Here is a 22,853-nt window from a genome sequence, read left to right as displayed (position 1 = left end):
AATAAGTATTTTTTATTAGATTCAAAATTGAGAACTTATAATTAGAGAAAGGGACAAACTATCCAGTGTCACTTTTCAAAGGAATAAAAAAAATAATAATGATGAAATAATAACATGAAATCTTATATAAATATAATTTTATCTAAATAGATAAATGAATTAAGCAGTTTACAGTTATATATATTTAATGAGAGACAATATCTAGTTCTATGGTAGAAATGACTCTTAGACTCAAATAAGTAACACAGATAGAAAGTACTCAGTATAACAATTATATATGTACACTCAAAGTTAGTCGCTGCTAAAATCTTAACCTTGCATTTCGGGAAAATCTGACAAATGGCTCTTAGACTCAAATAAGTAACACAGATAGAAAGTACTCAGTATAACAATTATATATGTACACTCAAAGTTAGTCGCTGCTAAAATCTTAACCTTGCATTTCGGGAAAATCTGACAAATGGCTCTTAGACTCAAATAAGTAACACAGATAGAAAGTACTCAGTATAACAATTATATATGTACACTCAAAGTTAGTCGCTGCTAAAATCTTAACCTTGCATTTCGGGAAAATCTGACAAATGGCTCTTAGACTTGTTTTGATAATTAATTCTTCAATTATATTATAATTTATAACAAATCTCCTCAAACTATCTGTATGTCATTCAATTCCCGGCCACTACATTCAATGATGGACCATTTCCTTCAAATTTTGAAATACCTTATTCAATTTGTTGTATGGAGCCCGTGATATTCAACACTATGGAGCTCCTCCAGTTTGGTATCCAAGAAGAGATAAAAGCTAGCATGGGCTACTCTCAAAAATGCAGGAAAGAATACTCCACGATCGAATACAAATGTAAGTATCCACAATGTCAAGCTAAATTCAAAGTCCGGATAATAGATCAAGATAAATATGAACTACTAATCCACTCTGACTCTCATGATCATTCTGCACCTCCGAAATCAACAAAAACAATATCCTCATTATTTGTCAGAAATTATCTTAAACATTACTTTGAAAACAATATGAATCATGCTACAGCTCAACTTAAGTGTTTCCAAGACTTAAATATTTCATATACAGACGAAGAGTTACTTTCAATATTTGCACAAGGTCCAGATGCATTACGTAAATTTGCTCAAAGAGCTGAAATTGTTTCCAAACGCTTTAGTTCGGATGAAAAAGTTTCTTTAGCTATCTTTGTCGAATCTGTTCAAGAAAGTTGTCCAGAAGATTTAATTGAATTTATCTCTGAGCCGGGAAAACTAGTTTTTTTATATGCACCTTTCGAAGCGAAGGCCCTTGGTCACCAAATTTCTACGTTTCACATCGATTCAACGTATAAACTTCTAAGGGCTAACATTCCATTATATGCACTCACAGGAAAAACAGAACATACTATTGTTTTTCCTTTTTTGTATTTCTTTATTTCTCCTGACACAAGCGAAAATATTCAATATTGTTTTTGTCGTTATTTTCAATATATTAATAGAGAACCCGAGATGATAAGTATGGACTGCGCCCCACAAATAGCCGAGGCAATTGAGCGAGGTATTCCAAACTGTCATATTCTTTGGTGTGGCGTGCATGTCCTTCGCGCCATATTAAGAAAAGCGGATAAGTTTAAATCACGAGACAATTTTGAAGAATTTTATAATCTAATGAAATTATTAGTATTCGATACTAAAGAAGAATCTCCCGAGGAAGAACAGAACCAAGAAGAAGAAAATCCTAGAGAGGAACCAGCTCAATCTCACTTACTTCAAGCAGAAGAAATTGAAGAAGAGGAACAATATGAAGAAGAATTCATCGAAAATGAATTTCAACCTTCTCAAATCTTTTTACCACGAGAATCTTCTGATGATCCAAACGATTCTGAATTTATTCCAGAAGAAGAAACGTTTGAAACAAGTGAAGAAGTTCCAGAGCACCTCACTCAAGAAGAAGCTGCAGACCTAGATGCAGTTTATGATCGAATTCTTGAAATTCTTTCCACTGAACCGAAAGCCCAAAAGTACTTCGATAGGCAATGGAGGCATCATTTAGATCGTTGGAATAAGCGCTATCGCAACGGAGGTGACGCGACTAATAACGTCAGTGAGTCACATTTCAAAGTTCTCAAGCATTCTTATTTCCCAGAGAGAAGGAATATTCGATTAGACGATTTTGTTGTTGAATTATACACAACGGTTGTTCCAGCATTATTGATTAAATTTAAAGTTCAATTAATCAATAGTGATAAAGTTGTTCGTATATTACGAAAAGCTAATGACCATGAACAAAAAAAAAAAAAAAAAAAAAAAAAAAAAAAAGGTAGTGGGGCTTCCAGGCACTTCGTGCCTTCTAGCCCCGAAGATGTTTAGTATAAATGAAGTCTTAGAGGACAAACATGACTATGAGTTTTGATATGACAAGATAGAATATGAGAGAGGTCCTATAAACCGGAGAAAGTGTTATATAAACATCTGTCATATTACTCAGAATATTATACAGAATTCAATAAAAATATATTTTAGGTGAAGAGGTGAGATTTCACCTGTTTTTTCACCTCATTTTTCACCTCTTGAATTTTCATGAATTTCATCGTAAAGACTTTGTCAAGATTTCATCGTAAAGACTTTGTCAAGACTTCTTCGTAAATGTTTTGTCAAGACTTCTTCGTAAATGTTTTGTCAAGACTTCTTCGTAAATGTTTTGTCAAGACTTCTTCGTAAATGTTTTGTCAAGACTTCTTCTTCGTAAATGTTTTGTCAAGACTTCTTCTTCGTAAATTTACACCAAAAATATATTTTAGGTGAAGAGGTGAGATTTCACCTGTTTTTTCACCTAATTTTTCACCCTCTTGAATTTTCATGAAATTTACACCAAAAATATATTTTAGGTGAAGAGGTGAGATTTCACCTGTTTTTTCACCTAATTTTTCACCCTCTTGAATTTTCATGAAATTTACACCAAAAATATACTACTAGGGTCATTTACGAAGAAATCTCAACAAAGTCTTTACGAAGAAGTCTTAACAAAGTCTTTACGAAGAAGTCTTAACAAAGTCTTTACGAAGAAATTCATGAAAATTCAAGAGGTGAGAAATGAGGTGAAAAAAGAGGTGAAATCTCACCTCTTCACCTAAAATATATTTTTGGTCATTTACGAAGAAGTCTTAACAAAGTCTTTACGAAGAAATCTCAACAAAACATAGACAAGAAAGTTCATGAGAAATTAGATGAAGAAGTCTTAACAAAGTCTTTACGAAGAAATTCATGAAAATTCAAGAGGTGAGAAATGAGGTGAAAAAAGAGGTGAAATCTCACCTCTTCACCTAAAATATATTTTTGGGTCATTTACGAAGAAATCTCAACAAAGTCTTTACGAAGAAGTCTTGACAAAGTCTTTACGAAGAAGTCTTAACAAAGTCTTTACGAAGAAGTCTCATATAAACATCTGTCAAAAGCCTCTTTTTAACTTCACTTAAAATGCCACGTAAGCTACGTAAGAATATACGTAAGAGGAAGAGAGCATTGAAACATCCAATAGTAAGACTAACACCACAACAACAGTTGCAACAACAAATTATGAATGACCCCACTATGTTGCAACAAATGTCAAGCAATCCTATGCTTTTAAACCGAGTTGTTGGTGCACAGAGTGGAGGTTTAAGAGCGGCACTTTTAGCGAAAATGGCAGGCTATGGTGGAGCTGCAGACGGAACAGCATATAACCCTCAAAGTCAAATGAATTTGAGTTCACTCAAAAATCAAATATCAGATGTCAAAAAGTCAAACATAGACATACAGAAGCAAATAAGCGAAAACGAAAAGAAACTAGAATATGACAGACACACAAAGAAACTCAATGAGTTAAACGTAGAGAAAAAGAAGAAAGAAGAACAACTGAAAGAACTAAGTACAGAGGAATATGCGAAAAAAGTGTCAGAAAAAGCAGCAGAAGTAGCAAAAATGGAACAAGATGTTGTAAATTTGAAAAACCATACTACTCAATATAAAGTACTGAAAGATGAAGAGATAAAACAAAAAGCCCTGAAGACATATATGGATAGCGATGAGTATAAAAAAGAAGTTGAAGCAAATGTAAAGGCAGAAAAACTTTTACAGTTGCAAAACCAAACCGTACAGTATGAAAACTTAGCACAAGAAAGTAAAAATAACGACGCGGCTATGCAAAAGGCAATGAAAAGCGCAGAATATATAAAAGCTAACAATGACTGGTTAGATGCCCAAGCCAACGCTAAAGCAGCCCAACTCATAGGGTCAATAAGGACAAAAATACAAGCGGATGAAGATAGTTCAAATGAAGCTTTAACAAATGCTGACTTTAAGAACGCCTTCGAAGCTCTTCATAGTAAGGTGAAACTAGTGAACGACTTCTCATCTGGAAAGAAACTGAAGTCTGAAGGTTTCGACAAAGAGTTAAAAGAAGTAGCACAAAATATGACGAAAATAACAGATGCAGCAACGAGACAGGCAGTTCAAAGTGCCTATGACGCCGTTAGAGCAACTGTTGTGGAAAGTCAAGAAAAAGAGTTACAACAGACCAAAACAGACCTAGTAAATGCTTTCTTAAGAACGAAAAGTCAGGTAGGACATTACGCTGCAGATGGAACATATGTGCCAGCTGGTGGAACTTATATACCACCAAACCCTCCAAGAGAAGCACCTGCACCAGGACTACCTAACACATTTACATCGTCACATGGACACAGACACAGGCATGCACCAAAACCAACAGTTCAAAATCCAGCACAACAACCAACACAACCACCTCCACAACAACCAACACAACAACCAACACAACAACCAACAGTTCAAAACCCTGCACAACAACCACCTCCACAACCAGAGCAAGGACATAAAAGAAGTAGAGAACAAGGAAACCAAGAATTCTTAAAAATGCTTAAAGAAGACTATGGTTACCCAGATACTATTGACTTTAGTGACAGATATAAAGAAGCTATTAGAAAGTTCAAGGATGGAAATACTGACCCGAACCTATTTAGCTTTATGGCTCTGCACCAAAGGATATAATCTCAAACCTGGAAAATACAAGCTCGCTAAGGGATATGATTTAATAGCATATCATCCAAATGACATGAACGAATTTACTCCGAGATATTTGATGTCAGAGCTAAATGACAATTTAACTCTCTTCATGAAACGCGTAAAAAATAGAGACGGAACGAAAGAAGAAAGGTTTATGAGTCCGGATGACTTAGAAAGGGAACTTGTTGAAAACGGTCTCGGAATATATGAAATGCCAGCAGATGAGGTACAAGAAACTCCACAGGAAGAAGTTCAGATACAACCAGACATGGAAGAAATAGTTCAGCAACAACAGCTAGAAGAGCCTGAAGGAAACGAACAAGTCCCTCCTTTGGAAACTAACTTCACAGAACTAGATGAAGATTTGGAACAGCCGAAAAATCTTGACCCTCAACAAGAGTATGCGGAGAATATGGAATATTTCCAAGAGTCTAAAAAAAATTCGGCTGACATAGTAGAAGAATATCGAAAAATGTTTGCCGACATACAAAAGACTCCAACACCAGATGAAAATATTCAGCATAGAATGGAAGTACTGAAAGAAAATGTACACAAATACAACAACCCTTTTTACTTACGAGCATTTAACGTTCAATCTTCGGATGAACTCGGTGAAGATAAAAGGTTAAATTTCAAGAAAACATATAGAAATGAAACATTGTTTAAAGTTCATTCAGAACCTAACCAAGATGGAAACAAACCTACTTTTGTTTCTGCAGACGATGGAACTACAATGAGATGGGGTCATAAAGCTAACCCAGATAGGTGGTTCATAAACTTACAACCACAATTCCAAGAAGTTGTAGACGCAATGGAAGTCAATGGTGAACCAGATATAGCTGGTATTTTCAGCGCGGCTTTAATGCCATTGAAAGATATGAAAGATGCAGATATTTTGGACCAGTATGAAATGAACATGGCTGATGGAAATATAACACCTGACGTTCTAGAACATTTATCTCAAAGAACTACACAGAACCATAAAGATGGTATATTTGGTGAAGAGTTTAGAAAGAAAGTTATGGACAGCGAAGGAAGAGAACCTATTGTACATGACCTTGCAAACGAAAGTTTACAAAATGTCATAAAAACTTACTTTGCAGACAATGAAATGAGAAGGGATGAATATTTAAGAAAACTCAAATGGACAGTACCAAATGAAATGTTAGTATTGAAAAACATGTTCCTTGACAAAATAAAACCAACTACAGAAATAAACGACGCAAGACTGAAAGATTGGGTAAAAGCTTTCCCATTCACAAAAGATATAGTTGGTAACATGGAAAGAAAACCAGAATGGCTACAAAAACATATATTTGGAAACGAGCTTATTCCATATGGACAGGCACTGTTTGAAGAGCTTGAACCAGAAACTCAGGAAAGAGTCATGCAAACAATACGCAAAGACTCAAATACAGACTATGACAAACTCTTTCTAGGATATAGGTTACCTGAGATGGGCGACCAGAGCCAAAAGGCAAAAAGGACATGGGAAATTTGCAACATACTAGATGAACATAATGCAAAGATGCAACAACTTCAAGCAGAGGGCAATGAAGGAAAAAGAAGAGTTAAAAACTCAGTCAGGAAGAAAGTAAAGCTTGGTCCACGTGGGTTCTATTATGACATATAAATCCAACTATTCTATATTTTTACTCATATGAAATGTACGCCGCTCAGAATATAACGCCAACAGTTTTGGATGCTATGAATGGAAATGTTTCCGAATGGTATAACGAATGCGACAATGCCATTAGAAGGTCAGAAATAGTTCCTGGAACTTACGAATATACAACTGCTGTTTCTTATGGAAACGTAGGTGAGTTTGGAGAAGGTTCTTCAACAACAGTAGATATTGCTTGCGACAGGTTTCATATAATTTCTATTGACAACTCTTTCTTATACGTGGAACAAGACATTGAAATAAAACCTTCTGCCAAGTTGTCTGACAAGAAAGGTTGCAATGGAATTTTCTATGTCGGATACCAATATGCTCCAGAAGTTTTCATGGGATATAAGATATATTCTAACTCTGACTTAGTTCAAACAGTAACATGGGCAAACTATGAATGGTTCGCTTTGAGAAACTCAGTACAACCACAAGCGAGAGAACAAACAGACCAGCATGCAACTATTGAGAAAATAAGAAGACTTGACCCTAACGTTCCAGGAGTTTATGTTAACCTTTCTGGACAAACTGCAGCAGCAGTAACCAAAGTAAAACTGAAACTTAGAGTTCCTTTGTCATCTTTCCTCATCTTCAGGTTTTTAAGATACTTGCCAAACTGGGCAGGAAAAATTTCTATGAACTTATACTCCAAGCAAAAATAACTTAGTCATTGCACCAACGCAAGACCCATTCACTCTCTTAAGACGTAAAGGGAGCAAATCAAACGTCATTCGCCGAATTTTGCAAAGACAAAGTTGACTTAGACTTTGGTTTCTCAAACCTCACACTGAAGTAAACTATTATTTCAATGCTGCTGGAACTGCTTGGGACCCAGTTAAGTTCACATGCGAAAAATTTGAATGCAAGAGAATAGAAAGCAGACTTGCAGTCTATATGTTGGACCCAGATATTTCAAATGCTTTAGCTGCCAAATATATTGCAGTTCCACTTATGTTCCCTATACACCAAATATCTGTCAAAGACTTTGCAGGTGAAGTTGGAAACCAAAGTGCTGACCCAGGTGCAAGAACAGATATTGCTTTGACAACTGCAATGAAACATGCAGATACTATGTTTGTACTGTTCAGACGAACTATAAATGACTATTCTTGTTTCTAACAACCCTGGTATTAAATACCATATAAACATAGATGGCAAATACTATCCAAGAGAAGAATATTCTACAGTTGAGGATATGAGGTCATACAACTTGACATTAGATGCTATGAACTTTAACAACAACTTCACAACAACCATTAACCCTGAAATGCAAAGTTCTATTATGCCATATGTGAAAGTATGGACCCATACAGGAGCTCAAAACACTCAATATACAAATGGAGACCGTTCAAACTTTTGGCTTGGCATTCCATTTGCTGACTCAGAAGACTTTATGGGTGGTATTTCAACTGTTGGTACAGTTCAAATACAATATACTGGTGACAGAGACGGTCCAAATGAATTGAAAGCAAAGAAGTTTACAAAACCAATAGCACTTTTCACGGAAGATGCTCTTTTGAAGATTCGTTCGATGAAACCTGCTGGGGCTCCTCAGATTGGTATAACGACAGCTTCCATCGAGCAGATTTTGGCAGCAGGTCAGTAAGTTGTTCTTGAACTGACTTCTCTCCGTCAAATATTGACAGTACGCCAGTTTTGACATAAAATTGTATTATAAACTTACCTTTAGAAATATCGGTCAGTTTTGTTGTTATATTTTTGTCTGCTTCAAGAACTTTCACCATCTCGGTTATACCAACTTTCTTTGCTTTATGAAAATATTTTGGTTCAGCAAAGACTGCTATTCTATAACATTTTCCATTGTTTGTGTAAAGAACTACTCTGTCAATGTATTTGTACTGTTTGTGTGTATAAACTTTGTTTTGCTTCAATTCGAAGAGATACTCAAATACGTCCATCTTTTTATTCTAAGTAAAATGTCATTTCCGAAAAATAGAAGCGTGAGTGTTTCAAAAGGTTTAATGGCGGTGGCAGATGTGAAGTTAAATTCACCAACTCAAACAAACAGTCAAAGTGTTGTTGTCAATGTCAAAGAAAGAGATGTTGAAGTGGGGAAACCATACGAAGACGAAGATGGTATAACAATAGTTCCTGTAAAAGAACAACCAACATACCCTGAAGTTAGCAGAGACTTAAGTTCTGTTGCAGATATTCGAAATGACTACAAACAACTGAAAGACAAACTTAAAACTCAGGAGAAGATTTGTCAAGCTTTAGGTATAATGTTAAACTTGGTCGAACACAACCCTGTAAAAGTGAACTCATATGTCATCGCACCTCATGAAATTTTGAAAGAACTATTGAAACTTTTGACAGAGGCAGACGATATAAACATCAAAGAAATAGAACCCGACGTTAGTTGCTGTGGTGTTTCATATAATGTCATTGACAAGATATACGTTATGAAAGGAGGTGAAACGTTGAACTTAAAATATAGTTTCCCAGACGTCATAAAAATATTTGACGACCACAACATTTCATTAAAATTTATTTGCTAAGTAAATGGCAGAAGACATAGTGGTTTATACTATTACGACTAAAAACCCTGAGTCATATAATTCTATAACAACAAACTTACAAAGTCCTCAAGGACGATATTGTAAACTAACCTTAAACACAATGACGACTAAAGCCTGTTTTGCTCTTTTGACACCAGAAGATTTTATTGTTGTGAATGGTAAAAAATACTCCTTTGAAGATACTTACTCAGATATACCACCAACAGGTTTTTGTTGACTTATTTAATACTTTAAGGACGGGTGTAACATGTGCTGCAACTAGAGCAGGTTTCATTATGTTTGGATGTCCGACTGAGTTTACTATAAACAATATGAGCTATAATACAAAACTTATTTCTGGTTTTTACTACCAACAGTTTCCTATAACAGGAAAAGGTGTCATACAAGGTCTATCTATTCCATTGACTTTAAGCACACCTATTTTATATATTGTTTCAAACTTAGGTTCAAAGTGTTATTCGAATATCGACAGAAACTACTATGACCAAAAGATACTCATGCGTATAAACAACACTTTCTCTGCTGGTTTGCCTATTGTTCATTCGAATGCAGAATTTTCAACCTTAGTGAACTCAAACACTTTGGCAAGTATAACGTTGACATTAGTTGACGCAAACTTTGTTCCTGTAAAACTTTTATGTCCTATGTATTTGTCAATGACGGCAGAAAGTTTCGAATTGGAAGACAACTGGTGAAAGTATTGTACTACAAGAACAACTTCAACAACAAATAGCTCAAGAACAACAAATGCAACAAATGGAACAAATGCAACAACAAAGTCAAGAATAAAAAAAATATTTTTTTTTATTTTTATAAAAATGTACAGAATAGACGTTTCAGATTTTTATGACTTCCAAGCCTTCAGAAATATGTGTCCATTTAGAGACTATAACAAAGCAGTCGAGAATTTGAAACGTTTAGTCATTTATGTCGACTCTGCCCCAGAATGTTATGTCATGAAAGAATGGGATGTTGTCTTAACAAACCAAGAGCGACAATAGTTTCAGAACAAGAATGTAGACAAAAACTTAAGAAAATAAAAGTCGTACAGGTTGGTATGAAGATGTTAGATGCTTGGGATATCTTATTGTCAAGTTAGAAGATTTTTCAGTTCGTGGTATAAAGTTCTATACACCTTCTCCAAACTTCTATTTCTATCTTCACTGATATAAATACGAACAAGTAGAATGGAAAGAAAATATTATAGAAGCTTGGTTAGACCATGTCAAAGAAATTATATGCAATGGAAACGAAAGAGTCTATGAGTATACTTATGTTGGTTTGCAAACATCTTACAACATCCAAGTGCTAAAATGAAACTGCTCTCATCATAATTGGAAAACAAGGAACTGGTAAGAACACTTTCTTTACAGATATTTTGTGCAAACTGTTAGAGGGCTATTCGAACCCTAATATGACAAACTTAGAAAACATCTGCGGTAAATTTAACTCTTCAATAGAGAATATGAAACTTATAGTATGTAACGAACTTCAAAGTATAGATACAACAAAGGTTTTAAACTCAGATGCTTTGAAGAGTCTTATAACAGACAAAGTTGGAGTTGTTGAAAGAAAGTATAGAGACCAAAGAGTTTGTGAAAATGTTGCAAACTTCGTCATGGTTTCAAACAACGCCGTTCCGATGAAGTTAGAAAGTTCTGACAGAAGATATGTAGTTGTCAGAACGTCAGAAGCTCATATGCAAGATACAGAATATTTTGACGACTTAGCAGAAACTTTGACACCTAACTTTTACAACCACTTGTTCTCATATTTTATGACATTAGATATTTCAAAGTTCAATCCAAGACAAATTCCATATACCGAAGAAAGACAAACATTGTTAGAAGCAAACAAGAGTGTATATGAACTGTTTATAGATGAGACTAACTTTGAGTGTTTAGATGAAAGGTCTTTGTACGACTCGTATAAACAATATTGTCAAGAGTATGGTTATATGACAGCATCTAAACGAACATTCTTGGCAAATGTCAAAAATCTTTTAGATGTTCAGAACGGCGTATATACAAAGAAAAATTTTTCTGAGTAAATTTTAAAAAAATATTTTTTTATCCGATAGAAAAGATGACGAAATATATTTCAGTAAATAAGTACATGACAGAAGTCAAAGAAGAACTAGACCCATTCGCTTATTTGAATGTTTACTTCTACCATTTTGAAAAGTCTACATTTGACAAAGTTTGGAACATCGAACCAGTTAAGTTTGCTATTGTGACTAAAAATGGTGCGAAATTTGAAGACTTAGACATAGAAGGTTTGTTAGCAGTCAAAGAAAATTTTGACAGAAGGTTCTCAAACCTTAAAGAAGGCAAAGCATACAAACTTGTTATACCTTATGAACCAAAGAAAGCAGACGACTATGAATATTATGAGTCTAAGATAGTTGAAGTTCAAGGTAAATTAGGTAAAAAGATTTTAGAGTCTAAGCCAGTGTTTGCTCCTAAAGAGGAAGAGAACATTGACATTGACCCAGAAATGTTCTAAAAATAAAATTTTATTTTTACATGTCATATCTCACCTTCTCTGGCTCTGGCTCTGGTTCTTTCTTCTCTTCTTCTACTTTCTTTTCTTTCTTCTCTCTCTTCTTCTTCTTCTCTGGTGGAGTTATGTCAAATTTGGCGCAACCATATTTATGTAAAAGTTCTTTGTCCTTTAATAGCTCTTCTATTCTGTTTCCTATTTCATCTTCAAGAACAGCGCATGTGTCTTCTTTGCATTCTAAGAACTTTTGTTGGACTTCATCTTTCCAATCGGTGTCATCTCTGTCAACAAGTCTGTCATTGACAAATTTTAAGACTTCTCTGCTTAAGGTTTTATGGTTCTTGTCATATTCCCAGAAACAGAACTTTAGAACAAATTCACCTTTCTTGTTTACACTATGTAAGATTTTATGGTCGACAGAAGTTTTAGAGTCAAAAAGCTTGTCTCGAATATAGATAGCGAAATCGCTAGACATTTTCAAAAAGATAAAAATTTTAATTTTCTAAAAATATGTTAGAAAAAAAGTTTGCTGACATTGACAAGAAATTTGAGAATGTTTTAAACAAGAACAAGAGGAAGTTAGAAAATGCTCAGATAAAACCCATACATGACAAGTTCCTATTTGCTCAGAATGGTATAACAGGTCTAATCGCACCACCTGGGTCGGGCAAGACTTTCACTTATCTTAAAATGGCTGCACAACAACAAGAACTAGATGAGAAGAACCCATTCTATGAGTTAGTTGTCATTTGTAGTACTTCTGGTCAATTCGATCAAACCGTAAATTCGTTCAAAGATATTATAAAGAAGTCTAAGTTAGTATGTATAAAAGACTCTGAGTTGTTAGATTGGATAAAGAAGTACCAAAGAAGAGTTTTGAAGTACAATGCTATAAATGAGTATGTCAATTCGAAGTTTAAAGACCCAAATGAGGAAATGCAGAGAATATTAGAGAAGAAACACTTCAGAAACAAACAGAAAGAGATAGAATACATTTCGAAGAAATTGCAATCTTACGATTGGAAGACTTACCCTCACAGATGTCTTCTTATCTTAGATGACTTTGCTTCTCATCCTTTGTTAAAGAATAGAGAACAAGACATGTGTCGAATTCTTAAGAAGCTCAGACACTTTAACATCTCAGTCGTAATATGTGTACAGACAGCAAAGAGTTTAAGTAAGGATGTTAAAAGAATACTTACTGATATCATACTTTTCCCTGGATTGTCCGAAGACGATTTCATGGAACTTATGAAAGAGTCCATGGCAGGTAAGTTTGACAGACATGAACTATGGGAGAAGTACAAAGTCATACAAGACCCTCATACTTCTTTCAGAATTCATATCTACGCAAACAAAGTTCAAATTGTAAAAAGTCAAGCTTGAAAAATAAAGAGTTCATTTACTCTTCCTCTTTGAAGTTGTCAAAATACTCTGTTATTTTTTCCTTTAACAATGGCAAATCTTCTTTGAATGTAAGTATTGTACAACCTTTCATATCATAGTGTGTTTGAGGTAACGTATCTTGAACTATCTGTTTAACATCTTCATTTGGTGTCATTGAAATCGGTAAGTTTTCGCGATAGAACCAATTTCTGTCAGATTTGTAAATCTTAGCAAGGTCGTAAAAGCTTTTGTTGTTTCTTCTGACTAAATGCAACATAACCATATCTCTGTCTTCTTCATTTTCCATCTCTTCAGTGTAAATCATATACTTATAGTTCTTTTCCTTTCCTTTTGGTACCGAACGTGGTATTCTTTTCTGTATGTTTTTGTCTTTTGCTTCAAGCTTGTTCTCTAGCTCTTCACGTTCTTGTCTATGAAGTTCGTCAAGAAGTCTGTAAATATACCAAGCGTAACGAGGTGAAGCCCACATTGCAACAGCATTTACAAGAAGTCTATGTACATACCAACCTCTCAAACCATTTGGCAAATTTTCACGATTTTCATAGAGTTTTGGCGACTGGGGTTTTTCTCCCACTCGCAATTTTTCACGATTTTCATAGAGTTTTGGCGACTGGGGTTTTTCTCCCACTCGCTGTTCTTCACGATTTTCAGAAAAAAGTCTGTCTCGCTGTGCTTCATTTAATAGTTCAATAGTGCTTTGGTTCCTAAACCAGTCTTTAGGAACCTTAGTATCTGGTGCAAAACATGCTGTCAAAATACTTTGCATTTGGTACATGTCATCTTTGACCGAACGAATGAGACGTAACTGTTTGTTAAACTGAACCCACTCGTATTCTTCACTTATGGCTTCATGAACGATAGCAGTTGTTGTGTTCTCTGTTGTTGACATATCTGTCTTTACATACAAAATAAAAAAATAAAAAAAAAATAAAATTAGCGTTATTTTCTATCTTGTATAAAAGACCAAAAATAAACGCTTTACATGTATTTTTCAGCAACTTCGTCAAATAATTTTATAGCTTTATCTATCTCATCTACTTCAAACGTTTCTTTACCTTTTATGGGAGCACCATACATTTTCTCAAACTTTTCAAGTAGTTCTGTTTCAGCAGCTCTCATATCGTTAACAAACGCAACCTTAACTCTATTGACTGTAGAGTCATATCTTTGAGTTATATTATATGTCCTTCCTATCTTATATCTTTTTGTATTGAAGTCCTTCGGTTTCTGAACGATGTAAAGTAAGCCTTCACTGCAACGTTCCGTATCGAATGAACCATATGTTATGAAGTTATATCCAACAACTGGGTCTAACCATAACAAAACTACTGGTATAAGACTTTTGTCGATGAGATATGCTCTTGTTCCATAGAATCTTACCGATATCATAAGCTCAGGATTTCTTGTCAAAATTTTCTGAGTTGAAGCATTTCTAACCCAGTCGTGGGATGTTTTCTTTTCAGATAGTGTTAGAATGTCTGACAAAGAATATTTGTTGTATTTCTTTGAGTATCTTACGTTTAAATCACCAATTCTAACCATTTTGGTGTCATTGTCTATCTTTCTAACTGTTTCAAACTCAATGTTTAACATTTCTGTTCTTACATACAAAATAAAAAAAAATAAAAAAAATAAAAACTAACTTTTTTTTCTTCTTAAGGAAATTCATGAATTTTGTTGCTGAATTCAATAAAAATATATTTTAGGTGAAGAGGTGAGATTTCACCTCTTTTTTCACCTGTTTTTTCACCTCATGAATTTTCATGATTTCATCGTAAATGTTTTGTCAAAACTTCTTCGTAATGAGCGTAAATGACCCAAAAATATATTTTAGGTGAAGAGGTGAGATTTCACCTCTTTTTTCACCTGTTTTTTCACCTCAGTTATTTTATAAGCGTTTTACATGAATTGTATGATGTATATTTGAAATCCTAAACAATTTCGTAGCTTCTATTTCTTCTTTTAGTACATCGAATGTTTTAACTATGCCGAAGGTTTCTTTATACTTCTTCTTGACATCTGAAAGAAGGAAATCTTCTGCTGTTGGATAGTTTTTGTTCAGAAATTCTAACATGTCCATTTTATCTTCTGCTGGTTTTTCTGCTTCTTTCTTTAAATCTGCATAGTCGTTTCTCATACGTTCTATCTCTTTGACTGAGTAGTTATATTTCCTAATTGCTGCCTTACATTTAGAACATTGCGGGTTCATTTTTGCGTTATATTCTGAAACCTTACTGCTAAAACAACTAAGGCGTCAATTGCTCTCTTCATCTCGAACATAGCGGGTTTTATTTGTTCGTTCCATACCTTACCCCTACTATCTTTATCTCTTATTTCCCAAACACATTTTGCAACTAACGAAACAAAGTTGTCGTAGGTCTTAAACTCCCCAGATTTATATATGTCAGAGATGTTCTTATATACCATATCGCAATCTTTGTCCATGACTTTGTGGTTGCAATGAAATCCAAGAAACTCATAGTTAACCTTTCGTATGAACTTCTTTATTTCTACTGAGTCAGTTGCTTTGACTTCTATTTCATCGAATTCTGGAATAGTGAGTTTTTGTTGTTGGATTTCAGGAAGTTTAGGTAGATGGTCAATAATATCCTGCATTTCATAAAGATACTGTTCATTTGTTTCATCTTTCGCAGTGCAATCTAAATCTCCTTGGAGAAGTTCTTGCTTTATCTTCTGGATTTCTGTTTCGAAAGTATATGAAGAAGGAATGAAGCTTTTCATCTCTACTAACATTGAAGTTGGGTTCATGACTAAAGAGTTTGGTGCTGTTGTTGCTAACATGTTCTTACAATAAAAATAAAAAAAATATTTTTTTAAAAAAACCAACTTTATTTTTTATTTCGGGAAAATTCATGAGGTGAAAAAAGAGGTGAAAAAAGAGGTGAAATCTCACCTCTTCACCTAAAATATATTTTTGTCGAAAAAAATGGTTCATTTACTCACAATATTTTTGTACAAAACAACCCAAGCTTTTAACCTCTCTTCTGCAGCTTCTAATGCTATCTTAGCGAGTTCATATTCTCTAAATTCTCTCTTTAAATCTTCTTGTTCCCATTGGTCTAGTTCGTATGGCGAGTCTCTATAACCAGAACATATCTCACGTTCATGTTCTATTTGTTTTTCATGCATTTTTCTAACTTCTTCTTCGAACAAAGGTTTAGCATTTTCTACTGTATCTTCAAGTTCTTCTTCATCTAACTTCTCATGAACTTTCTTGTCTATGGAATCCAAAATTTTTCCAACTGCTATACAATATTTTGGAGAAGCCCACATTGCTATATAGTTTACAAGTCTTGGGTCTACATACGTTCCTCTAACCTGTTTGATTTCATCAGGAATTCCTGCATGAACTGTGTATAAAAAGCAACCCGCGGAATTCCGCGGGTTGGTATATTCTTCACAAAATGCCTCAAAATACTCTTCCCAGGACTTATTTTCCAACAACCTTCTAAAGTCTTTCCTAAACTGCTGACACATCTTTGTTGCATTTATATAACCATCCTTGTCTCTACGTAAGACTTCAATACCGTTGTAAGTGCCTTTTGTGAATGTTTCGCCATTAGATTTGTTCGTGAACGTTTTTGCTTCGACTGTCATTTTCAGTTCTTACAATAAAAATAAAAAATATTTTTGGCTTAACCGTCGGACATTCGTTTGTGGCTTAACCGTCGGACATTGTCTTGAAACAGTACAAATATTGTCTTGAAACAGTACAAGACTTGTTCTGAAACAGTACAAATATTGTTCTGAAACAGTACAAATATTGTTCTGAAACAGTACAAATATTGTTCTGAAACAGTACAAATATTGTTCTGAAACAGTACAAATATTGTTCTGAAACAGAACAAATATTGTTCTGAAACAGAAAATTTTTCTCTCAAATTGAGAGCTTTTACGGGAAATTTGTTCTGAAAAAGTACAAGACTAGTTCTGAAAAAGTACAAGACTAGTTCTGAAAAAGTACAAGACTAGTTCTGAAAAAGTACAAGACTAGTTCTGAAAAAGTACAAGACTAGTTCTGAAACAGAACAAGACTAGTTCTGAAAAAGTACAAGACTAGTTCTGAAACAGAACAAGACTAGTTCTGAAACAGAACAATGGACAGCATCGAGCCATTAGATGAGGCAATTTACCTTATAGAGATAAATGAAGTTGTTAAGCAGTACTTGGGCAAGGACAAAGCCAACAAGTCCCTCGGCTGCTGGTTGTCTGGAAGAGGTGCGCTGAAAATCGAGATTTCGACTGGAATTCCAATTCAAATACCAGAAAACACTCCTGTAGACGACATAAAGGAGATGAAGAAAGAAGCTCTTCTCAAGTTCTTTGCAAAGCGCCCATGGATACAACTTCCAAACAGAGAGAGTCCAATTCCACGAATTATACAAATTCTCAGAGCACTATTCCACTTCTCTGGTCTGCCGTTCTACATAACCTGTGAAGGCGACATCCAACCAGTTCAGTAAACATCTCATTTTAACTCACTTTTTTTCTATCTTAAGGAAATTCATGAAAATTCAAGAGGGTGAAAAAACAGGTGAAAAAAGAGGTGAGATTTCACCTCTTCACCTAAAATATATTTTTCAATACTTTTTCAGCACTTCTCCGTAGTTATATATGAAAGACAATTCGAGATAAAAGTCGTAGTACAATGGAACAATATGTTGCACACCATTTGTTGTGAACCAAACTTGAAAGTCAGAGAAACTGTTACTCGGTGGTTCGTAGAATTTAGAAGCAAAGTCATAAAAGTCCTTACCAATACAAAGAAAACTATTGTTGCTTGAACTGAAACTTGCATGACACATGACATTTTGAGGGTCAAACACGTTTCTATAAACTGTCAAATCTGTTGGTGGGCGTATAAACCAGAACGGACCGTCAGGTGGTAATGGTTCGTTCTGGTTTAGTAACCGAAGAAATTGTGCCCAAGAACGTTTGTCTACTTGCCAAAATAAAAACTGTGTATCTCTTGGAGGGTTATTTTCAATCCTTTGAAATGAAACTGTGGAGTTCATCTTGTCATATTCTAGTTTCAGATAGTATGTTCCATTTAGTAAAGAGTCGTATTTTTCTTGAAATTCCCAATAATATTTGTTTATTTGAGTTTGAAAGTCATTTAGAGTCTTCTCAAGACTTTCGTCTGAACGAACCGTAAAGATTCTCATTTCGTCAAATTTGTCTATTAGACCATCAGAACCTCTATACTGCCCATGAAAATATACTGCAAACATAAACGCGTTAGTTCTATTTGAAAACAAAACTCTTCTAAATCCTATTGCCTTTGCATCTGAAGGACTTTGAAGCCAACGAATTGGAAAGTCAAAGCGGTAGGAGCCGGATGAAATTTCTTCATCTGATATAGTCCTACCGGCATTTGTGAAGATATAGTCTAACGGTTTTGTATCTGCTACTTTTGTTCTTTGTTTTTCAACCTGAAACATTTAATATATGTAAAAATATACTGTTTTAAAAAATGTTTTAAAATGGTATGCAATGTTTTACTATTTCTCATCTAACAAACATGTTGTCTGACTGCTCGAGGGTTAGGTTGGTACCATTCAAACTTTACACTTGCAATTCCTTCAATTGCATTCAAAATGTCTGAGTCGGAGTCAACCATTTGTTCTCTCTTTGTAGTCTTGAAAGCGTCAAGAAGCATTGCAGCTGTTGTGACATTGCCATGTGAGTAGTATATATGACCGTCCAAATCTTTTACTGTTAGTCTGAGATTGTGTCCTTTCTTATTTCCGTCTTGAATGGCAGCAAGTACTCCCATGAAGCCTTCTTTGTTCTTTCCTTCGTCAAAGTTTACTGTAAAGGTTTGACCTGAACCAATTTTACTTCTAACTTCACGATACTTTTCATATGCATATCTTGTTCTTTCCATAGGAGCATGACCATCCTCTGCACTACCTTTTTTCCTTCTCAAAGGATGCAATTGTTCGTTATGTTTCCAGTAGAATCTGGCAAAGCCGTCGTGTCCTTCAACTTGAGGTTCACTAACATCGAAAGGTATGTTCATAAGACGTTCTTCTTCTAACCTCTCAAGTCTGTTTGGATAATTGGCGCGCGCGGTTTCCAAGTCCATCTCATAGGTCAGACCAGCCAGTTTGTCATAGACTTTTATGGGTCTTCCCTTCCTATATTTAAACTTCTTTGAAACTTTCCAACCATATCTTTCTAACTCTGCTTTTATTCTAGCAGACCTTCTATCCATTCTATACGGGGGCATTTCTATAAAAATAAAAATATACTGTTTTAAAATGGTATGCCATATAGCTTCTTGAATTTGTTAAGATATAGTCTAACGTTTTTTCCATCTGTATCTCTAGCGTTTACAAAAGCATAGTCTTCCTTAGTAAAACATACTTGTAATTTCCTATAGTTTACGCCGGTATAAAGGTAGAAAGAGTCCTGTTCTTCGCTATAGTAGTAAAACTCAAACGTATGCTCGCCATAGTCTGTAATTTCAATTGCTTCATCTTCTAGTTCGTCGACAAATTCGAATACAATATCTCGAAATTTGCCTATGTTCTTATTGTTTTCAGAACAAGTGACCCAACGCAAGTTTTCAAGTCTATTGTCGTTTCTTATATGGTTTATATGGTCTACAAAAGGTAAATTGTTAGGGTTCGGTATAAAATGAGTTGCAATGACAACATGTTTAAAATAGTTTTTTCCACTCATCTTCATATTAGCATATCCGTCATTTCGCTCCCATCCGCTTAAAACTCTTTTTGTCTTTTTGTTTCTGACTTCAAATGACTCACAACAGTGAATTTCATATTTCTCATCTAACAAACAAGTTTCCCAACGGTCTTTTCCAACAAAATCAGCGTACATTTCAAATAAAATAAAAAAAATATTTTTTTGAAAAATATACTGTTTTTTCTTTACTTTACGTAACCACCAGCTGCCATAAGTCTTTGACGCCAACCCATACCAGCTAATGAAGGTTGACTTGGTTTAGTATTGAAACTAAACTTTGGTTTTGGTTTATCTTCAGTTTTTGGCTCCCCTTCTTCTATCGGTTTTTCGTCACTTTTCGGTTCCTCTGACTTTACCTCACTTGCAGGTATGGTTGTGTCGTCAACATCTTCATAAATATCATATGCCATCTGTTTTTGTTTTCCTTTCAACTTTTTGTGTTTGTTGTAAAGTTTAGAATATTTCGACTCTAAGTCAATGAGATGTTCTATAATGAACTGTTGGTCAGTGAAGTAAACTTTTCCATCTGTTGTCTCGAAAGCTCCTTCAGACTTCAATATTTTATTTGTGAGAGTCTGTTTCTTTTTTGAGATACTTGCCGTTCCATTTCTATGAAAAGTGACTTTGTAGTTAGGGTTTGTATTTCCAGACCTGGCACTTTCTATTATTGAATTTTTTTCTTCATCTGTAAGTTCTTTGACAGGTTTTGACAATGGTTCTGAACTTTTTGTTTGTGGTGTCAAATCTACCGTTTCAACTTCTTCGGTCATTTCATCTCAGTAAAAATTTTAGTTTGTTTTGTTTTCAACTGGTTGTTTAGGTTTTTTAAGTCGGTCTAAAACTTCCTGAGGTATAGGGAGGACTTGACAAACACGTGGTTGTGTAACTGCTGGAAGCCGACAAATCCATCTTGAACCCATTTGTCTCAATGCTGTATTGTTCATTTCATCTCAGTAAAAAACTTTACATTCCCCAAGTTTGAGGTGGTTGCGGTTGGTTATTGTTTACCCACTGTTGTGCATGGTTATATCCTCTGTTAAAGAATCTTTCACCTTGGTCCATATAGTGTCCTGCTTGGTTATAGTAGTCATTTGCTTTGTTATAGTAGTTTCCTGCTTGTCTTCCTACATTGTCCATCCATCCTTGAACTTTTCCTCTTGTTTCAGGATTTGGAATAAGATTTGCTGCATCTCGTGCTACATCCCAACCTTTCTGTACAGTTTGTATAATAGGTTGTGCTTTCTCTTTAAGTATACCTAATGTACTCAAAATCTTCCTTCCAACTCCAAATACACCTCTGGCTATTGTTCCCACTGCGGGCAAAAATCTGGATGCAACTCCTGCTAATGCGCCAAATAAACCCATTTCTTATGGGTTAAAAAATGACGAATCCAAACAAGGACCCCTATGTTTCTAAAGCGACAAAGAAAGCACTCATGATAAAAATCTTTAGTTCAACACCAAATGCTTGGTTTATGGATATCTTGGAAAACATTCCGAGGTATAGAGAAGATGGACCTCCATACTGGCTAATATTTGTCGGTCAAAACACAAGATACTGTGAAGCCATACCATTGCAGTCCAAAGCTATTTTAGATATCTTAGCAGCTTTGACAATATTTGTTGACAAATACCATCCAACAAAACTGACATCTGACTGTGAAAGTTCTTTCAAATCAGACGATATTAAAAACTATCTGCGTTCAAAAAATGTAAACCAATATTTCATTGTCGACCAAAACCATTCTGCTCTTGGTGTCATTGACAGTTGTATAAAAATCTTAAGAGACTTAAACCAACCACAAGGTGGTGAGGTAGATGAAATGTCATATGACGACAAATATAGACACTTCTCCATGGCAAAGATGAGACAAGTTTTAAATATTTACAATAACCGTAAACAAAAAGGTTTGGGAAACCACTCCCCCGAAGAAATGAAAAACAACCCCGACTTAGAGAAAGACTATATATTTAATAGTTTAGTCAAAAGAGACAAACAAGAAAGAATGCCAGGCTTCAAACTTAAGAAAGGTGACAAAGTAAAAATAGAAATACCTAAACGCGACCCATATGAAAATACTATTGACTATGACAACAATGGGAACTCGACAGGTACTCACGTTCGTGTTTCGTAAAAATAGAAGAAAGTATACAAGAGAATATTATGAAGTTTTAGGCAAACATGGCAAAATGTACAGACTGCAAGCAGAAGATAAAACTACTATTGTCAGACCTCGTTTCAAACTTGTCAAAGTTCAAGGTGGTATACTTTCAAAGACAGTTCCTAACAAATATAAGACAACTCCTGACGAATATGCTAAAGAAGTTGAAAATGACGAATAAGCATTTCTATACCATGCGTAAACTGTCATGTAAAGGTGGCATGTAGTCTTTACTTTGTCCCGTTGTTTGTGTATATCCTGTAACGCGATGTGTATGGTTTCCATCTCCTGAGTGTCACTCCAGTAACAATTTTATAGCAAACTGAACGTCGTCTTTAACATCATATCCTTTACCTTTTTTCAAGGCGTGCCAATCCCAAAATTTATGCTTATGCCAACCTGCTTGAGATGTACTTAAATCTACGTAGTGACTGTGTGCAGGTAGGTTTTCACCTGAAATCGTTTTACTTCCGCCTGTTTCCTTTGAAGAGTTTGCACAATACAAAAACCTGTCGACTATTTGAGTCCAAGTTCCAAAACCAAGTACTACTTCTGGTCTGGTAGAGTTCATTGACGTGTAAATAGAACCTATAGGATATAGTGTTTGAAGTATTTCTGTCTTTAACGTTTGAAGCTCTGTTTTGTCAGCTTTCTTATCATATAAATCTTGAGCAGTGAATTTAACATTGTTTTCATCCTCCATGACATAGACATTTCTACATCTAGTGATTTCATCGTCGTTATGTCTTCATCCGATGTTAAACCTTGTGGAAAGTTAGGAGGTTT

General features: G+C 34.9%; 15 protein-coding genes and 5 pseudogenes across 20 annotated transcripts, besides 2 other annotated features; 10 read left to right on the top strand and 10 right to left on the bottom strand.

The window, feature by feature from the left end:
• Positions 1–44: 44 nt before the first annotated feature.
• Positions 45–2,304: a mobile genetic element.
• TVAGG3_0395140 (MULE transposase domain-containing protein) lies at positions 763–1,625 on the top strand (the record flags this gene model as incomplete). The annotated part of the gene is made up of 1 exon (XM_051232444.1): positions 763–1,625. A coding segment is annotated over one exon (863 nt), but the record flags the coding sequence as incomplete, so codon positions are not given.
• Positions 2,287–22,853: part of a mobile genetic element that runs on past the window's edge.
• Positions 3,475–4,077, top strand: TVAGG3_0395120 (protein of unknown function, DUF4106 family; the record flags this gene model as incomplete). The annotated part of the gene is made up of 1 exon (XM_051232443.1): positions 3,475–4,077. A coding segment is annotated over one exon (603 nt), but the record flags the coding sequence as incomplete, so codon positions are not given.
• On the top strand, positions 5,327–6,000 carry TVAGG3_0395110 (protein of unknown function, DUF4106 family; the record flags this gene model as incomplete). The annotated part of the gene is made up of 1 exon (XM_051232442.1): positions 5,327–6,000. A coding segment is annotated over one exon (674 nt), but the record flags the coding sequence as incomplete, so codon positions are not given.
• Positions 7,679–8,333, top strand: TVAGG3_0395100 (annotated as a pseudogene). The gene has a single exon. A coding segment is annotated over exon 1 (655 nt).
• On the top strand, positions 9,251–10,056 carry TVAGG3_0395090 (annotated as a pseudogene). The gene has a single exon. A coding segment is annotated over exon 1 (806 nt).
• TVAGG3_0395080 lies at positions 10,086–11,126 on the top strand (annotated as a pseudogene). The gene has a single exon. A coding segment is annotated over exon 1 (1,041 nt).
• On the top strand, positions 11,353–11,772 carry TVAGG3_0395070 (protein of unknown function, DUF4108 family; the record flags this gene model as incomplete). Its single annotated transcript, XM_051232441.1, has 1 exon — positions 11,353–11,772. The coding sequence occupies one exon, from the start codon at positions 11,353–11,355 to the stop codon at positions 11,770–11,772; it is 420 nt and encodes a 139-aa protein (XP_051102171.1).
• TVAGG3_0395060 (uncharacterized protein) lies at positions 11,789–12,244 on the bottom strand (the record flags this gene model as incomplete). The annotated part of the gene is made up of 1 exon (XM_051232440.1): positions 11,789–12,244. The coding sequence occupies one exon, from the start codon at positions 12,242–12,244 to the stop codon at positions 11,789–11,791; it is 456 nt and encodes a 151-aa protein (XP_051102170.1).
• On the top strand, positions 12,871–13,155 carry TVAGG3_0395050 (protein of unknown function, DUF4106 family; the record flags this gene model as incomplete). Its single annotated transcript, XM_051232439.1, has 1 exon — positions 12,871–13,155. The coding sequence occupies one exon, from the start codon at positions 12,871–12,873 to the stop codon at positions 13,153–13,155; it is 285 nt and encodes a 94-aa protein (XP_051102169.1).
• On the bottom strand, positions 13,172–13,906 carry TVAGG3_0395040 (KilA, N-terminal/APSES-type HTH, DNA-binding family; the record flags this gene model as incomplete). Its single annotated transcript, XM_051232438.1, has 1 exon — positions 13,172–13,906. A coding segment is annotated over one exon (735 nt), but the record flags the coding sequence as incomplete, so codon positions are not given.
• Positions 15,182–15,978, bottom strand: TVAGG3_0395030 (annotated as a pseudogene). The gene has a single exon. A coding segment is annotated over exon 1 (797 nt).
• TVAGG3_0395020 (uncharacterized protein) lies at positions 16,175–16,794 on the bottom strand (the record flags this gene model as incomplete). Its single annotated transcript, XM_051232437.1, has 1 exon — positions 16,175–16,794. A coding segment is annotated over one exon (620 nt), but the record flags the coding sequence as incomplete, so codon positions are not given.
• Positions 17,295–17,660, top strand: TVAGG3_0395010 (uncharacterized protein; the record flags this gene model as incomplete). Its single annotated transcript, XM_051232436.1, has 1 exon — positions 17,295–17,660. One exon carries the CDS (start codon positions 17,295–17,297, stop codon positions 17,658–17,660), a length of 366 nt encoding a protein of 121 aa, XP_051102166.1.
• On the bottom strand, positions 17,778–18,638 carry TVAGG3_0395000 (uncharacterized protein; the record flags this gene model as incomplete). The annotated part of the gene is made up of 1 exon (XM_051232435.1): positions 17,778–18,638. The coding sequence occupies one exon, from the start codon at positions 18,636–18,638 to the stop codon at positions 17,778–17,780; it is 861 nt and encodes a 286-aa protein (XP_051102165.1).
• TVAGG3_0394990 (uncharacterized protein) lies at positions 18,710–19,414 on the bottom strand (the record flags this gene model as incomplete). The annotated part of the gene is made up of 1 exon (XM_051232434.1): positions 18,710–19,414. The coding sequence occupies one exon, from the start codon at positions 19,412–19,414 to the stop codon at positions 18,710–18,712; it is 705 nt and encodes a 234-aa protein (XP_051102164.1).
• TVAGG3_0394980 (His-Me finger endonucleases family) lies at positions 19,456–20,040 on the bottom strand (the record flags this gene model as incomplete). Its single annotated transcript, XM_051232433.1, has 1 exon — positions 19,456–20,040. The coding sequence occupies one exon, from the start codon at positions 20,038–20,040 to the stop codon at positions 19,456–19,458; it is 585 nt and encodes a 194-aa protein (XP_051102163.1).
• TVAGG3_0394970 (phage tail repeat-like family) lies at positions 20,091–20,675 on the bottom strand (the record flags this gene model as incomplete). Its single annotated transcript, XM_051232432.1, has 1 exon — positions 20,091–20,675. The coding sequence occupies one exon, from the start codon at positions 20,673–20,675 to the stop codon at positions 20,091–20,093; it is 585 nt and encodes a 194-aa protein (XP_051102162.1).
• Positions 20,694–20,849, bottom strand: TVAGG3_0394960 (uncharacterized protein; the record flags this gene model as incomplete). The annotated part of the gene is made up of 1 exon (XM_051232431.1): positions 20,694–20,849. One exon carries the CDS (start codon positions 20,847–20,849, stop codon positions 20,694–20,696), a length of 156 nt encoding a protein of 51 aa, XP_051102161.1.
• TVAGG3_0394950 (uncharacterized protein) lies at positions 20,869–21,270 on the bottom strand (the record flags this gene model as incomplete). The annotated part of the gene is made up of 1 exon (XM_051232430.1): positions 20,869–21,270. The coding sequence occupies one exon, from the start codon at positions 21,268–21,270 to the stop codon at positions 20,869–20,871; it is 402 nt and encodes a 133-aa protein (XP_051102160.1).
• On the top strand, positions 21,288–22,141 carry TVAGG3_0394940 (annotated as a pseudogene). The gene has a single exon. A coding segment is annotated over exon 1 (854 nt).

This window comes from Trichomonas vaginalis, chromosome V, assembly GCF_026262505.1.
Source record: "Trichomonas vaginalis G3 chromosome V, whole genome shotgun sequence".
Classification (NCBI taxonomy): domain Eukaryota; phylum Parabasalia; order Trichomonadida; family Trichomonadidae; genus Trichomonas; species Trichomonas vaginalis.
This window is presented reverse-complemented; position numbering and strand designations above follow the sequence as displayed.